Source organism: Mercenaria mercenaria, chromosome 3 (genome assembly GCF_021730395.1).
Source record: "Mercenaria mercenaria strain notata chromosome 3, MADL_Memer_1, whole genome shotgun sequence".
NCBI lineage: Eukaryota > Metazoa > Mollusca > Bivalvia > Venerida > Veneridae > Mercenaria > Mercenaria mercenaria.
In genome coordinates, this window is record NC_069363.1 from 87,131,293 (window position 1) to 87,148,349 (window position 17,057).

General features: G+C 36.3%; 1 protein-coding gene across 13 annotated transcripts in view; it reads right to left on the reverse strand.

Annotated features, from left to right (window-relative positions):
• LOC123524155 (caspase activity and apoptosis inhibitor 1-like) overlaps positions 1–17,057 on the reverse strand; it is a 179,842-nt gene that overhangs the window by 105,912 nt on the left and 56,873 nt on the right. For all 13 annotated transcript variants that reach the window (XM_053539180.1, XM_053539176.1, XM_053539169.1 and 10 more), the window contains one exon: positions 4,013–4,273. In XM_053539180.1, the coding sequence (XP_053395155.1) occupies positions 4,013–4,141 (129 nt within the window). In that variant the 5' untranslated portion in view covers positions 4,142–4,273. The remainder of the gene's footprint in view (positions 1–4,012; positions 4,274–17,057) is intronic.

The window sequence follows — 17,057 nt, forward strand, 5'->3', positions numbered from 1 at the left end:
CAATCTGAATCATTTAATTTAACAACTGACAACACGCAAGAATGCAGTTGGTAAGTATTCTTTCTTTAACTTAGCTTGCAGCTCACCAACCAGCCCATAAGAACAAATCCTAGCATGGCTTAAAACTTGCATCCTCCTGCTGGCCAAAATAAAACTTTATGGAGCTAAATTCTTTTGTCTTTCTTTTTTTCTATTCAAAATCTCTTCATTACCACTTCAACGGTCAGCTAAACCTGTCAGTAATTTCAGAATTTCTGTTATCAGTTAATTCTTTAAGTCAAATTATTTTCTTCCTCAAAAATAGTTCCCAACCTTCTGACCTTGGCATAAAGAGGATTTTCTTCAACATGTATTGAAGTCAGACACATTCTCTGATTCTCATCGAAAATTTTTATTACCATTTCAACTGTTGATGAAAACAGGCTATAATTTACCAAAGCAATCAGACCATCTCCCATTTCAATCTACAGACAATATTGGAAACTGACCTATCAGTAAATCTCAACTGGCTTTCCTACCCTTCATCTACTACGGAAGCTAATTGGAGCCGACATTTCAACCAAGTTGCATGAAGACAATTCCAAGGAAAACATGCACTTTCACAATCGTAGGCCGACAAGAGGCTACAGGTGCATACGTAGGCTGTTAATGAATTGTGATAGGTAAATAATTATACAGGTAAAGTGACAAGTGTTACTAAGGCTATTATCTTTTAACTGGTTCCCCTCCCTGCACTGGCATAAATAACATTAAACTATTTACATCTATATATTTTTTTTGAAAATGAAATGCCATAGGTTTCTTTTGTTGAGCCTCAAGCTGTTTTTCAAGAGTAATATTAGTTAAAAACCAGTGAACCTTTACTGGGGTTTTTGAATATGTTAGCTATTAATTCTAATTTTTTCTCGATAAGAAGCCAGCAACGTTCCCATATGAACTGGAGCTTAAGGACGTTTTTTCACCAGCATCCTGTGAATAATTTTTGAAAGATTCTTTACTGAAAATGCATATCAAACTAAAAAAGTGCCATAATGTTCCAAAAACTCTAAAGAAGAATGATTATTTGAGAATCTAATTTAAGGACATACTTTCTGTTTTTATGAATGTGCTATTTTAGCGATGCAACATCATGATGTTACATGGGTAATATTAATTTGTGGTAATGGAAGAACCAGTCCTCATGCCTATGTTTAGACCTATGAACTATTTTTGTTTCTCTTTGTTTGGTGGTGGTGGTTGGGGGATGTAAAATGGGTTACATTAAGACAATAAAAATTTTCTACAGGAAAACATTAAGAATTTCTACCTGATGCAGTATAGGAGTTTTATATATAGGGAATATGATCTACAATAGAATTTATTCTAAAAGTCACTGTGGCTATGACCTTGACCCGCTGACCCCTACCCCCAATCCCAAAACACACTCACAACAGTGAGTCATCTGCTGACCAAAGGTGATATGTGTTTGAAGTATGACCACAATAGGCCCAACCTTTCTCCAATTTTTAACTGAATCTGCAAAGCCCCCTGGCCGTAATTAAAAAATTGTTTGCAGTAACGCGACCCACAGTTTTTTTGTGGTTATGTAGGTAGGGATTTTTTTTTTTTGCATATGATTATAATTATAGGGAAAAAAATTTCATCTGATTGGCCAGGAAAAAAAAGTTGGGGCGCAGTGATTTTTACGGGTAGGTCGTGTTACCGCAAACAAATGTTTTTCTAATGATAGCCGCTCCAAGTCTTCAGAGCAAGGGGTGGATTAAATTTAAGATACAACAAAATAAGATTGCAAATCAAAAATTCCTAAATTCTGACAGAACATTATGAAAGAAGGATCAGGTTTTCAGAATTTAACTGAATTTGAATCTATATATAATAACAACCGCTGTATCAAATGAAACACATGCCTAATTTAAAAGTAAAAACTGAAATTCTTCTTCAAAACATCTTTTAGAAATATATATTTCAAAAATTGAGTATGAATTATGTTTCTTTTACTGACATTGTATATTAATCAAACAAATTCCAGGAACAGCATTTTCTTTCACAAGGAAAGGAAATTAAAAAGTTGTCCATACATCAGTTTCTGTACTTTTAGGTTTTAAGATATATGTCTTTACTAGCTTGAATAAACTTCTCTTTGAATTGTTTTTCAATTTTTTGGGGGGGGGGGTGAGTGGTCGGGTGTGGGGTGAGTTTAACAGCACATAACACAAAGGTCATATGGCCATATTCCATCTTTGATGGTGGAGGAAGACCCCAGATGCCCCTCCATGCATTACTACATCACAGGCTGGTACCTGGGTAGAACCACCAACCTTCTGTAAGCCAGCTGGATGACTTCCTAACATGAAGAATTCAATGCCCTGAGTGAGGCTTGAACCCACATTGGTGAGGGTCAAGTATTCAAAGTCAGCGACCATAACCACTCCGCCATGGAGGCCCCTCTTTTTGAAAGTGGATGCAGTCATAAAGTTTGAGCTACCTAGATCAACCAAGACCATGGCATATATGGGAAACACATTTAATCAACTCTTGAAGCTACCGAATGCATGTAATTGTCTACAACAAATGTTATATATCAGGAATTATGAAATTTACACCAATCATGTAATACTAAGCTGTCATACTATCATAAATCAAGATATAAATTAAAATCATCAACACAATCACCATCATGGTCATCATCATCATCATCATCATCAACATCCTCATCATCACCACTACCATCACCATCACAAGACAAACAAGCAAATTCGATGAATTGGTATCCCCCGCCGAAAGGGTTTGGGGTCAGGAATGGCAAAAAAATATATCCGGCAAAAAGTTAAGGATGTTACTAAGAAGCAAAAGAAGCAAATAATTTCATTTGTTAAAATCAATTTAACAGAAAATGAATGCTATTTTTTGGTTGGGGGAGAGGGGGAGCAGCGGGGGTGACTGGGTGAGGGTAAAAAACATCGATTATTGTCATTGATCATCGATGTTGATTATAAATATTGAAATAGGGATGGAAAATTAAAAATGAAAAAAAAAAAAAAAAAAAAAAAATGGGGGGGGGGGGTGATGGGTGGAGGAGTGAGGTGGGGGAACAGTACAACTTTGCATGTTGATAAATATTCATGGAAGTTTGAAAAAATAATAATAAAAAGGAAAGAATTTTTTTTGGGGGGGGGGGAGTGGTTGGTCGGGGAAGTGGGTGTGACGAAAGCAAGGTGGTGACCAGGTGTGGGTACACAACTTCACATGTTTATAATAAATGTTCACGGAAAAGAATGAAAGAAGTTTTATGAAATTCTACCAATTGGTTGGTTTGTTATGTACAAATCTGTAGATTTTCAAACAATTAAAGGGCAATAACTCTAAGGAAAATTGACCAATTGAAAAAAAAAATAAAACAGACATCATCGAAGAATGTTGATTCATATTTATTTTAAGTTTCATGAAATTCTACCTGCTTGTTACTGAGAAATGGCTGCAGACGTGGATTTTTCATTAAATCAAGGGCAATAACTCTAAGGGAAATTGACCAATCCAAAATAAAACTTGATGGGCATCATTGCAGTATGTTGGTTCATATTTATTTCAAGTTTCATGAAATTCTACCTGCTAGTTACTGAGAAATGGCTGCAGACGGACATTTTTGGGCATTTTTCATTAAATCAAGGGCAATAACTCTAAGGGAAATTGACCAATCCAAAAAAAAACTTGACGGGCATCATCGCAGTATGTTGGTTCATGTTTATTTCAAGTTTCATGAAATTCTACCTGCTAGTTACTGAGAAATTGCTGCGGACGGACGCACGCATGGATGCACGGACGTGACGGACGGACAACGCCATTTCAATACCCCCCTCCCGATTTCATCGGCGGGGGATAACCACTATTATTATCACTTGAATCATCATCATCATCATCATCATCATCATCATCATCATGACCATCACCACTATAATAATAACTATCACTATCAACACCACCACCATCATAATCATCCATCAATAATACCTACTTTCTTTGTAGATTCTTTCAACTTCTTTTTCACTTTCTTCTTCTGTACCATCTTCTTTCTCTTCTTTGTGCTTGACATTTCCGGCACATCTCCTTGTGTGGAGTCTGCAACCATCTTAGCAGCACTCATTGTAGTTGCAATGTTTCCTTGTAAAACACTTTTGGCAGCAAATTTGTTAAGTTCTGTAATTGTTTGGGACCCCTCAGTAAAAATACTAACTCGTCAGGACCAGCAACAAGACAAATGTCACCTTTCAAACTTCTGTAAATACACAACATACTCCATTTGTTAAGAAATCTAAAGTTTGAATCGAGTTTACTAGAGATAAAAACGAAACTAATTGAAATCTCTGAAAAAATTTTAAACCATTCTGACAGTTGGGCAGAACAGCTCAGCAGTGTCAGTTTGTGCAGCACTTAAATTTCATATGTTTCATAATTTTTCAGAAAATATGAGCACGGCATACATTAAGACATGCACGGCAGTGTACACATTCACTGCAATAATAATTCTTGCAACTACCACAGCCCAAAGAATCTACCCAGCAGGATTTATGTAAAAAGCCTTTTTCAAAAGTCAGTTTATTTTTTTAACATAATACACCTCAGTTTAACATAATACACCTCAATACAAAAAGTGTTTAACTAAGCAGTTAACACGTTTTTACACTAACATGTATATTATGCTACCGTAATTGTTTCCTCAACGAAAAAGCGGTTAACTGTATTTATAGAACGAAGCAGTTAACCAGCTTTTATGGTAAGGTGTATATTATGCTACAAAACTGTCACCCAGCATAAACAAGAACTGTCCATAAGATAGCACGCTCAACTTTTCTCAGTGCTTGACTTTGCCAGTAAAAAATTTATAAAACTTTAACAAAAAAGTTCTAAGTTAAAAAGGGGCAGAACTCTGTCAAAATTCAAAACAGAGTTATGGGAGGTATTTCTCCTGGTGTAGACTTTGATAGTAAGTAAGTATTTTAAGTTTCAAGTCAAAAGCTTTTATAGTAACAGATATTTGACTTTATCAAAAGCTTTACCAAAAATTCTAAGTTAAAAAGGGGCATAACTCTGTCAAAATTCAAATCAGAGTTATGAGATTGTTTCTCTTGGTGTAGACTTTGATAGTAAATTATTATTTTACGTTTCAAATCAAAAGCTTTGATAGTAACAGAGATATTTGACTTTATAAAAAACTTTAACCGTTAAAAAGGGGCATAACTTTGTCAAAATTCAAACAAATTATGGGGATTGTTTCTCCTGGTGTAGACTTCGATAGTAAGTAAGTATTTTAAGTTTCAAGTCAAAAGCTTTGATAGTAACAGATATTTGATTTTATCAAAAACTTTTACCAAAAATTCTAAGTTAAAAATGGGCATAACTCTGTCAAAATTCAAATCAGAGTTATGGAGATTGTTTCTCCTGGTGTAGACTTTGATAGTAAATAACTATTTTAAGTTTCAAGTCAAAAGCTTTGATAGTAACAGAGATATTTGACTTTATCAAAAACTTTAACCAACGGCAACACCGACGGCAATGCCGACACTGGGGCAAGTGCAATAGCTCTATTTTTTCTTTGAAAAGTCAAGCTAAAAATGATTAACTGCATTTACCTTAAGAAGCAGTTAACCAGTTTTTACGCTAAGATATATATCATGCTACAATAATAATATAATATTACATGATGCTAAATCCAAGGGGAAGAAAAACTCCCCATAGGTATTACCTCCCCTATTGGGACTTGTTGCACAGAAAGAATGAAAAACAAATGTGATTTATTGCAGATTTTGTATTTATGTTTCATGTAATCACCTACATTAGCAGTAAATCTCCGGAAAAAACAACTCATAAGCAATATCAATTATGACAAAAAAATCATCAGAATTCTGCTGAAATGTTTGTTTGTCAGGGGTGTGGAAATCCCAATATTTTTCACTTGTCCATGGACAAATGAGACTTAAAAATCTACTTGTTCGCAGTCAAAACTTACTTGTCCAGATTTTCAACATTTTAGCATGCAAATTATTCTTTATTTTGGACAATAATCTACAAGTAGTAACAAAAGTGAACATAACAAAGTGTAATACTGTAGCTGTTTCAAAAAATAAGCTTTCGACACTTTAGCTTGTGTTCGTCCGCGAGGCCGTCGAACATTCAACAGAAATACCTAAAGACTGCTCATCTTGCCATGTGAACCCATGTGAGAAAGCATGACACTTTCTGACTGTTAGAAAAACAAACTTGAAACTGTCTGACTCGTACTAGCGAGCTCTTTGTGCTTGGACTGTTTACTTCAATTTTTGTTGGCAGACAAAGTTGTAACCGTTGAACAAATTTGTCCAAAACATTGTGATAATTGTTTATGTTTCCGGTTTCTATTCGATAAGTTACCGTGTGCAAAAATCACACGAGATCATGATAGGGAACTAATCAGAACACAGAGAAAGAGCTGCTAAATTTAGACACAGTATGGTTTTCCCAAAACTGGAGAAATCGAGAGGCCCTTGGCAGGTGAAACATCCGCTTCGTTCATCAAATTCTTTAATAAACTCCATAAACTTGAAGTACTGTTCAGCGTTCCTAAATTATTCTTTCCTTTTTTCATTTCAAACCAGAAAATTTGTACTTGTCCGTGGACAAACGGAATGCGAAAACTCACTTGTCCGCAGTCAAAAAGTCCCGAGTCGGACAAGTCGGACATAGGAATTCCACACCCCTGTTTGTGATAGCAGAAGCCACACAAAATGATCTATTTACTGGTCAAAGAGAACTCTGCACAAGAATTTTAGGACTTCTTGCTTTTGATCAATGGACAGCACACCTGTGCCAGGCATCGCACTGAATCCTCCCGTCATAAACAAAACGTTTAATCAATCTGAAAATTAATATACCAAATTTTCTTTTAAAATTGAGAAAATAAACCAAGCTGTGACCAAGCTGCGGCTTTTCTTTACATTCTTTGTAAACACTATTTTTAAACATATTTCTAAGAATTCTTAACGTCAACATTTTTTTACCTTGCAAATGTCAATATTTAAACATGTTGTTTAAATTCAAATGCTGAATAAAACAGATGTCGACTTAAAGAAAAAGCAAATTTTCAAAGGCATGTTCATTTGAGCGTTCAAGGACACATTTGTTTTACAAAAGCATCATCAAACAAGAAGTTCAAAAGTAAAGAAATATTCTATATCAATGGAAAGTCCTTACAATATATGCATGACTCACTTCATGTTGATTATGTATACCAAGTTTCATTTTATTTGGAAAATATTAGCTGAATAAACAAGAAAGTGTGACAGACAGACGGACAGACAGTTCAGACACTATCGTGACTCCATGATATTCGGTATCAGTATCGGTTGCATAAAAAAATGTTGATGCTTTTCTATTCAAATGCATTTTGTTGTCTTCTTTTTTTTTTTCATATCGCACAGTCCACACATGTTTCACAATAATTATAAATTAACTTAATAAAGCTTAAACCTCTAGTAACCACATTTTATGAAATTCTATACCACACTGGTCACATCTTGGCTAGATTATTAATTTAGAAATAAAATACTTTCTGGATAAAGAATTTCATGAAAAGGCACTTCAATAAGTTTGGTCTTATATATTGACTTTCTTACATTCTCGAAATCAAATCCTTAAAGACTTTGTACGGCATTCAACAGATGTCGTCAAACATTTTAATTCTATGTTTACAGAATCTATTCGTCTCCTTATCTGGACGACCAAACGGCTCTTGAACAAATGTTGATCCGTCCACCGAGAACAATTTAAAGAGAAATTGATTTTTAATCCTGCTGGATAAATGTCCATTTCTGTCAGACTGTGGAAGACCGAATATGGTGGAAAAATGTAAACCGATCCGATTCTTTCTAAGCGCCGTTGGCATTTAAATCAAGATTCCAGCTATCGTGAAACGTATAAAATGTTGACCTATCCTGAGATAATTATACAAGAGCTAAACTTTCAGCTAGATTGACTTTTCACACAATTAAAGCCAGAAAACTGGAAAATATTGTAACAATCTCATTTATACTCCGGCTTAAAGCAAGATTTTATTACTGTAAGCCGTCAAATTAAGACAAACATTTTGTAATTCCCAACAAGTCATTTGCATAACCTTAACACTGTCCTAAAATGTCCTGAAACATTTCATTTTAAATGTGAAACAGAATTTTTTTTTTCTCCAAAAGGACATTTTTACCCAAAGTAAATTTTGAAAAATAGATCATTTTTATCAAAATATCACAAGAGTATAAGCAGATGATACATTCTTTCATGTGAGGTGGGGCCTCCGTGACCAAGTGGTTAAGGTCCTTGACTTCAAATCACTTGCCTCTGACCAATGTGGGCTCAAGCCTCACTCGTGGTGTTGAAACCTTCTTGAGAGGAACCCCTCCAGCTGGCTTACCAAAGGTCACTGGTTAGTGAGGAACCAACTTGTGAAAAAAAAGCAAAGATGTGCACCTGGAGTCTCCCTCCACCATCTAAAGCTGGAAGGCCATATGACTTGTAACTGTGTCGTCAGACGTTAAACCTAACAAATTCATGTGAGGAAGCTATCCAGCTGGCTTGTGGATGGCCAGTGGTAACTACCAAGTAGCCTGTCCAGGTCTAAAGTAATTTCTGGAAGTTTGGAAGGAAGTAATGTCTTTTAGACATTATGTTTTTTAAATTCTTACAATCTTCCAAGTAGGGTGTAACTTTAAACTACTGTTGCTCATATACAACCCTGAGAATTTTCTTTACTTTTGATCACATTTTACTCACTAAGGCAAAACTAAACACACGCTTTTTACATAAATCTTCAAAACTAAAATATGCCACTTCAACAATATATATAAAGAATTTCAAACTAAGCTTATTTGCCCTCGTTCATTAATACTTTAAATCACAGTTTCTATTCTCAGCCTGAAAATTGAAACCGTCTCAATGGTTTAAAAGATTCCTGAATTCCTCTTCTAAACAAAATCCGATCAAAGAAAACCTGTTCATTTAAATACATATATCAATCTTTGTCTAAATGAATTTTAGGTTTCTCAAATCTCTTTACATTTCATGTAAAATAGATATTTCAAAGAGAAACTGGGTAAATCTCATCAAAAAATACTTGCAATGAAAAAACTGAAATATTAGATATAACAATGTACTAATAACAGAAACACAGATGCACATTAAGTAGTAAACTGGTCAGGTTGCAAGTTCAAACTGCATCATCAAACCCCTTCATATCCATCACTTAAAATCTGACTGCTGACAGCACTTAAAATGAAAAAGAAACAACAAGAAAGCACTTTTGAGAGTAAGTCAGAACTTTCTCAAGATATTAAAGTTTAAGGTAAACTACAGTCAACCCTGTTCTAAAGACCATCTAAGAACAAAGACCCTCACCGGCTCTTAATAACAATAGAGTGAAGCATTATGGGCTCGGACACCAAGACTCACTCCTGCAATTCATGTGGTCCTTTACCAATTCTTTTTATTTTTAATTTTCAATGCATGAATTGCTGAAAGCCCTGGGTAACTCACAAGCAGACTGCTCATCTCCTTGCTAACTTGAAGGATCAGTGTTATACTGTAGTTTCATTTTCAAGTTTATATAGTTGCCATGCATGTATTATAACTTATAAATAAAGAATATAATATTATGTAAATAATGATCACTGTTTGGCTCTCAAAATACTAACTGTTGCCTTTAAGCACAGGTATTAACTGTATTTCACAATAATTAATGACTTCTAGTCTTATAGTTACAGTTGAACCTGCCTTGGTTGTCACCTGTATTAAGCAACCACTTGCCTTAAGCAGTCAGTCTGCTAACTTCCCAACTGGACTTTTGGTTCAAGTTTCAACTTGAATGTGTTAAGCAGCCACCTGCCTTAAACAGCCAGATAGTGTCTCTCCCTTGACTGGCTGTTTAACACAGGTTTGACTGTATTTTCCTTGCTTCAAAAGGCACTTGTTTCTTTTTATGTTATATTCTATGAACTAAATGCTCTCCCAAGAATTTTAGAAATAACAATATCTGAGTAAAGTACACCAATAGTTGTCCAGAAAGTAATTTACTGATGCCCAGTCTGTGACATTAAGCAGAACAGACTGGACAACAGAATATTTCACACAAATCAATAATTTTAATTTCGCTTGAAAACCAGTCTGCCTGGAATTTTCAGGACACAGTCTGCCTTGGAAAATATTTTGATAAAATTATTTCTGGGAACCAATCAATAATCTGCTTGTCATGTTTTATCAAGATTTGTCAATTCAATGAAATTTACTACTCTAATTTTAAAGGGTCGTCATCTCTATCTCTAAAAACAATTAGGCACGGTTGATGGGATAAGCCAGGAAGCTGCTTCCATTTTAAAATTAGTCAAGAAACTGTTTCAAATCAAAGTTGTGTTGTTGAAAAATACTGTTCATTGTATAGAGGTTGGTGTGCAAGGGTAATAATTTATTAAGAAATGGAAAGAATATATTTGTTTGAAAGTAAATTTTTCCCATCAGAAAAGTAAATAACAATTTAACCTATTCATTTTAAACATGGACGTTTGACTAGTGCCAACATTTTTCACATGAATCTAACACCTTTCTTCTATGATAGCAACGTAAAAGACAAATTAAATAGCTGTCGATGTACAAATGAGCTTGCAATACATGGACCCTTGACTTGGACCCCGTTGACCTGAACACTATCTTGACATCATGGTAACCTAAAGCCTTAACTTAAAGGTAACCTGAAGCCTTGACAAGGGGTGCGTACCAATTCTCGATATGTATCGAATACTGGTATTCAGGGTTCGATTGATATATTGGATCGAACGTTCTTGTATCGATCAAAATATCGATAAACAAGAGCACCGTCTTGCGGGTGCTGACGCTCATCTGATTTTTTTTTGTGTAATAGAAATATTGTCCTACCCATGATTTTCTAAGTCTAAAAAGGGCCATCATTCTTGCAAAAAGCAGGATAGAGTTATGTTTCTTGATGTTCAGTGTCCACTTATGATGGTGAAAAACTGTTGCAAGTTTTAAAGCAATAGCTTTGATAGTTTATGAGAAAAGTTGACTTAAACATAATACTCAACCAAGAAAATGATTTTCTAAGTCCAAAAGGGGCAATAATTATTGCAAAAAGCAGGATGGAGTTATGTTGCTTGCTGTACAGGGTCAGCTTATGATGGTGAACAAGTGTTGCAAGTTTCAAAGCAATAGCTTTGATAGTTTAAGAGGAAAAGTTGACCTAAACATAAAACTTAACCAAGAAATCTGATATTTTCTAAGTCCAAAAGGGGCCATAAATCTTGCAAAAAGCAGGATGGAGTTATGTCTCTTGCTGTACAGGGTCAACTTATGATGGTGAACAAGTGTTGCAAGTTTTAAAGCAATAGCTTTGACAGTTTAGGAGAAAAGCTGACCTAAACATAAAACTTAACCAAGAAAACTGATTTTCTAAGTCCAAAAGGGGCAATAATTCTTGCAAAAAGCAAGATGGAGTTATGTTTCTTGATGAACAGTGTCTGCTTATGATGGTGAACAAGTATTCCAAGTTTCAAAGCAATAGCTTTGATAGTTCAGGAGAAAAGTTGACCTAAACATAAAACTTAACCAAGAAATCTGATATTTTCTAAGTACAAAAGGGGCCATAAATCTTGCAAAAATCAAGATGGAGTTATGTTTCTTGCTATACAGGGTCAGCTTATGATGGTGAACAAGTATTCCAAGTTTCAAAGCAATAGCTTTGATAGTTTAGGAGAAAAGCTGACCTAAACATAAAACTTAACCAGGCAACGCCGACGCAGACGCCGACGCCGACAACCGCTCAAGTGGTGACAATAACTCATAATTTTTTTTCAAAAAATCAGATGAGCTAAAAACAAACTAACTACAATGGTAAATGGCCTCAGTGATAGTTCTCCTCCAGTTAGCGTAATTTGTTTATTCCGGAAATGCTTTTTTATGACGTCGCACCTGACTGCCAATCAGCGTTCAACAGCATCGGAAAAATGTTAGTATACGGTACCCGGAACAGAACTCTTCCCGTAAGACAGATGCGGCCTGTATTCTAGGATCTTGATTGGAAGACCACTGGAAATAAACTGTCTGCAGAAAGGTCGATGTTGGATGCAAATGCATTAGACTGCATGATTTTCCTAAAGAAAAATGCATCCAAGTCATGTGATTTTGTCGCAGAAAAGATCCACCTTAAAAGTTATTAATCAATACTAGTATTAATAAAGTTCATATTGCACTACTATATGGTCTTGTACTCTGTTAATATTCCGTTAGAAAATATCATATGATATATCGAATATCGATCAATTAGTATCAAAACAAACATTATATAGACCATTTTGACTGATAGGCACCCCTAGCCTTGACTGGGTAACCTGAAGCTTTGATTTAATGGTTACCTGAAGCCTTTGCTTAATGGTATAACCTGACGCCTTGACTTAATGGTTACCTGAAGTCTTTACTTAATGGTAACTTGAAGCCTTGACTTGATGGTAACCTGAAGCCTTTACTTAATGGTAACCTGAAGCCTTGACTTAATGGTTACCTGAAGCCTTTACTTGGTAACCTGAAGCCTTGACTTAATGGTTACCTGAAGTTCTCACCAATGACCTGAAACCCTGACTTAATGAATACCTGAAGCTCTCTCCAATGACCTGAAGCATTGACTTAATGGTTACCTGAAGTTCTCACCAATGACCTGAGGCCCTGACTTAATGGTTACCTGAAGCTCTCACCAATGACCTGAAGCCTTGACTTAATGGTTAAATACCTGAAGCTCTCACCAATGACCTGAAGCCCTGACTTAATGGTTACCTGAAGCACTCAAGATAACCTGATGTCTTGACTTAATGGTTACCTGAAGCTCTCAAGATAACCTGAAGCTTTGACTTAATGGTTACCTGAAGCTCTCAAGATAGCCTGAAGCCCTGACTTAATGGTTACCTGAAGCTCTCAAGATAACCTGAAGTTTTGACTTAATGGTTACCTGAAGCTCTCACCAATGACCTGAAGCCCTGACTTAATGGTTAAATACCTAAAGCTCTCACCAATGACCTGAAGCCCTGACTTAATGGTTACCTGAAGCTCTCACCAATGACCTGAAGCCCCGACTCAATGGTTACCTGAAGCTCTCACCCATGACCTACAGCCCCGACTCAATGGTTACCTGAAGCTCTCACCCATGACCTGAAGCCCTGACTTAATGGTTACCTGAAGCTCTCACCAATGACCTGAAGCCCTGACTTAATGGTTACCTGAAGCTCTCACCAATGACCTGAAGCCCTGACTTAATGGTTATCTGAAGCTCTCAAGATAACCTGAAGCTTTGACTTAATGGTTACCTGAAGCTCCCACCAATGACCTGAAGCTCTGACTTAATGGTTACCTGAAGATCTCACCAACGACCTGAAGCTCTGACTTAATGGTTACCTGAAGCTCTCAAGATACTGTGGTCATTAATATTCGTGGGGGACTAATTTTAGTGGATTTCGTGGTTGAGTCAATCCACAAAATTTAATCCAAATGAACAAGCAAAATTCCCATTTATTTTATGTTCAAAGTTGAAATCCACGAATTCATATCCCCATGAAATTGCCGTTTTGACCAAAACCATGAAATTTCATGCCCACAAAATTAAATGATTTTACAGTAACCTGAAGCTTTGACTTAATGGTTATCTGAGGCTCTCACCATGACCTGAAGCCCTGACTTAATGGTTACCTGAAGCTCTGACCAATGACCCGAAGCCCTGATTTAATAGTTACCCGAAGTTCTCACCAATGGCCTGAAGCCTTGACTTAATGGTTATCTGAAGCTCTCAAGATAACCTGATGTTTTGACTAAATGGTTACCTGAAGGTCTCACCAACGACCTGAAGCCTTGACTTAATAGTTACCTGAAGCTCTCACCAATGGCCTGAAGCCTCGACTTAATGGTTATCTGAAGCTCTCAAGATAACCCGATGTTTTGACTAAATGGTTACCTGAAGCTCTCACCAACAACCTGAAGCCCTGACTTTATGGTTATCTGAAGCTCTCACCAATGACCTGAAGCCCTGACTTAATGGTTACCTGAAGCTCTCACCAATGACCTGAAGCCCTGACTTAATGGTTATCTGAAGCTCTCACCAATGACCTGAAGCCCTGACTTAATGGTTAACTGAAGCTCTCTCCAATGACCTGAAGCCCTGACTTAATGGTTACCTGAAGCTCTCACCAATGACCTGAAGCCCTGACTTAATGGTTATCTGAAGCTCTCACCAATGACCTGAAGCCCTGACTTAATGGTTACCTGAAGCTCTCACCAATGACCTGAAGCCCTGACTTAATGGTTACCTGAAGCTCTCACCAATGACCTGAAGCCCTGACTTAATGGTTACCTGAAGCTCTCACCAATGACCTGAAGCCCTGACTTAATGGTTATCTGAAGCTCTCAAGATAACCTGATGTTTTGACTAAATGGTTACCTGAAGCTCTCACCCATGACCTGAAGCAACAATCAATCTGCTACTTATATTAGAGTACTATCAAATCTCAACACCCCCCCTTGCCCCAATTATTTACCCGCTTTCAATTCCAAACAAGAGCACCGCCTTGCGGGTGCTGACGCTCATCTGATTTTTTTTGTATAATAGAAATATTGTCCTACCCATGATTTTCTAAGTCTAAAAAGGGCCATCATTCTTGCAAAAAGCAGGATAGAGTTATGTTTCTTGATGTACAGTGTCCACTTATGATTGTGAAAAACTGTTGCAAGTTTTAAAGCAATAGCTTTGATAGTTTATGAGAAAAGTTGCCTTAAACATAATACTCAACCAAGAAAATGATTTTCTAAGTCCAAAAGGGGCAATAATTATTGCAAAAAGCAGGATGGAGTTATGTTGCTTGCTGTACAGGGTCAGCTTATGATGGTGAACAAGTGTTGCAAGTTTCAAGGCAATAGCTTTGATAGTTCAAGAGAAAAAGTTGACCTAAACATAAAACTTAACCAAGAAATCTGATATTTTCTAAGTCCAAAAGGGGCCATAAATCTTGCAAAAAGCAGGATGGAGTTATGTTTCTTGCTGTACAGGGTCAGCTTATGATGGTGAACAAGTGTTGCAAGTTTTAAAGCAATAGCTTTGATAGTTTAGGATAAAAGCTGACCTAAACATAAAACTTAACCAAGAAAACTGATTTTCTAAGTCCAAAAGGGGCAATAATTCTTGCAAAAAGCAAGATGGAGTTATGTTTCTTGATGTACAGGGTCTGCTTATGATGGTGAACAAGTATTCCAAGTTTCAAAGCAATAGCTTTGATAGTTTAGGAGAAAAGTTGACCTAAACATAAAACTTAACCAAGAAATCTGATATTTTCTAAGTACAAAAGGGGCCATAAATCTTGCAAAAAGCAAGATGGAGTTATGTTTCTTGCTATACAGGGTCAGCTTATGATGGTGAACAAGTCTTCCAAGTTTCAAAGCAATAGCTTTGATAGTTTAGGAGAAAAGCTGACCTAAACATAAAACTTAACCAGGCAACGCCGACGCAGACGCCGACGCCGACGCCGACAACCGCTCAAGTGATGACAATAACTCATCATTTTTTTTTCAAAAAATCAGATGAGCTAAAAATCACAACATATACACACCCTTTTACCCTTTGGCAATACAAAAATCTGCTAGATTTCTTCCATATCATCAAATAAAATATATCTTTTCACTCAATGAACTGAAATTCTCACTAATTTCCCCTCCCTTCCCATTTCAACTTTTCTAAAGGTCCTAGAATTCATTGAGTGTTTTATAGGCAGACATAACTGCTACAAGCAACCTTCAGTAGACTACTAATTGTTCTTGAATAATTTTACTGGTCTTATTAAATCTTTTAATGTCTTTGACACCCATGTCTGACATTTTAAATCCCTGGGAAAATATCTGCCAATTTTAAACATTCTAAAAAATTCTAAGAATATTGTTTCATGGCTTTCCGTAAAGCAGATAAGGTCTGTATGACCTTTTATTTTCTCAAAAGGATTTTCAGCTTAGAACATTCGCACTAATTTAAATACAAATAAATCCTTTGATTATTTTGAAGTAATGAAGTAAATGCAAGAAAATGTTGCACACAGCTTAACAAAGTCTGCTTATTTAATCATTGAAGATTTTACAAAGTGCACAAAGTGTGTAATTTATAATGCTGCAACAGATAAATTTTGTTAGAAATATTATGTTTTACTGTGCATCTGATAAACATCAGTGTTGTAGAACCTCTGTTAACAACACCTGTCTATAACCTTTAGCCTGCCGGTGGCAAGTGATTCTGCCTTTGCGACCAGTGCAGACCAATTGCACTGTTCGCTATTCAGTCAGTAAATATTCAGTTAACACCCCTTTGAATAATAAGTGATACTGTCAAAACTGAATGATGGACCAGTCCATTTTAGAAATTTAGCAGGCTAAGGGTTAATGTAACCTCTATAATAACACCTTTCTATAACAACCCCTCTCTAGTATGATACCTCTCTATTATGACCCTCTGTTAACCACACCTCTCTATAATGACCCCTCTCTACAATGACAACTCTCTATAATGACCCCTCTCTACAATGACATCTCTCTATAATGACTCCCCTCTACAATGTCACCTCTCTAAAATGACCCCTCTCTGCAATGACATCTCTCCATAATGACCCCTCTCTGCAATGACATCTCTCCATAATGACCCCTCTCTACAATTACATCTCTCTATAATGACCCCTCTCTACAATGTCACCTCTCTATAATGACCCCTCTTTTCTATGACTTCTCTCTATAATGACATTTCTCTATAATGACCCCTCTCTACAACATACCTCTATAATGACCCCTCTTTACTATGACTTCTCTCTACAATGACATCTCTCTATAATGACCCCTCTCTACAATGTCACCTCTCTATAATGACCCCTCTCTACAATGACATCCCTCTATTTATGACACCTCTGTTAATGACACCTCTAAAGAGAAAACATCTCCCTACAACAACTTACTTTCTTTCC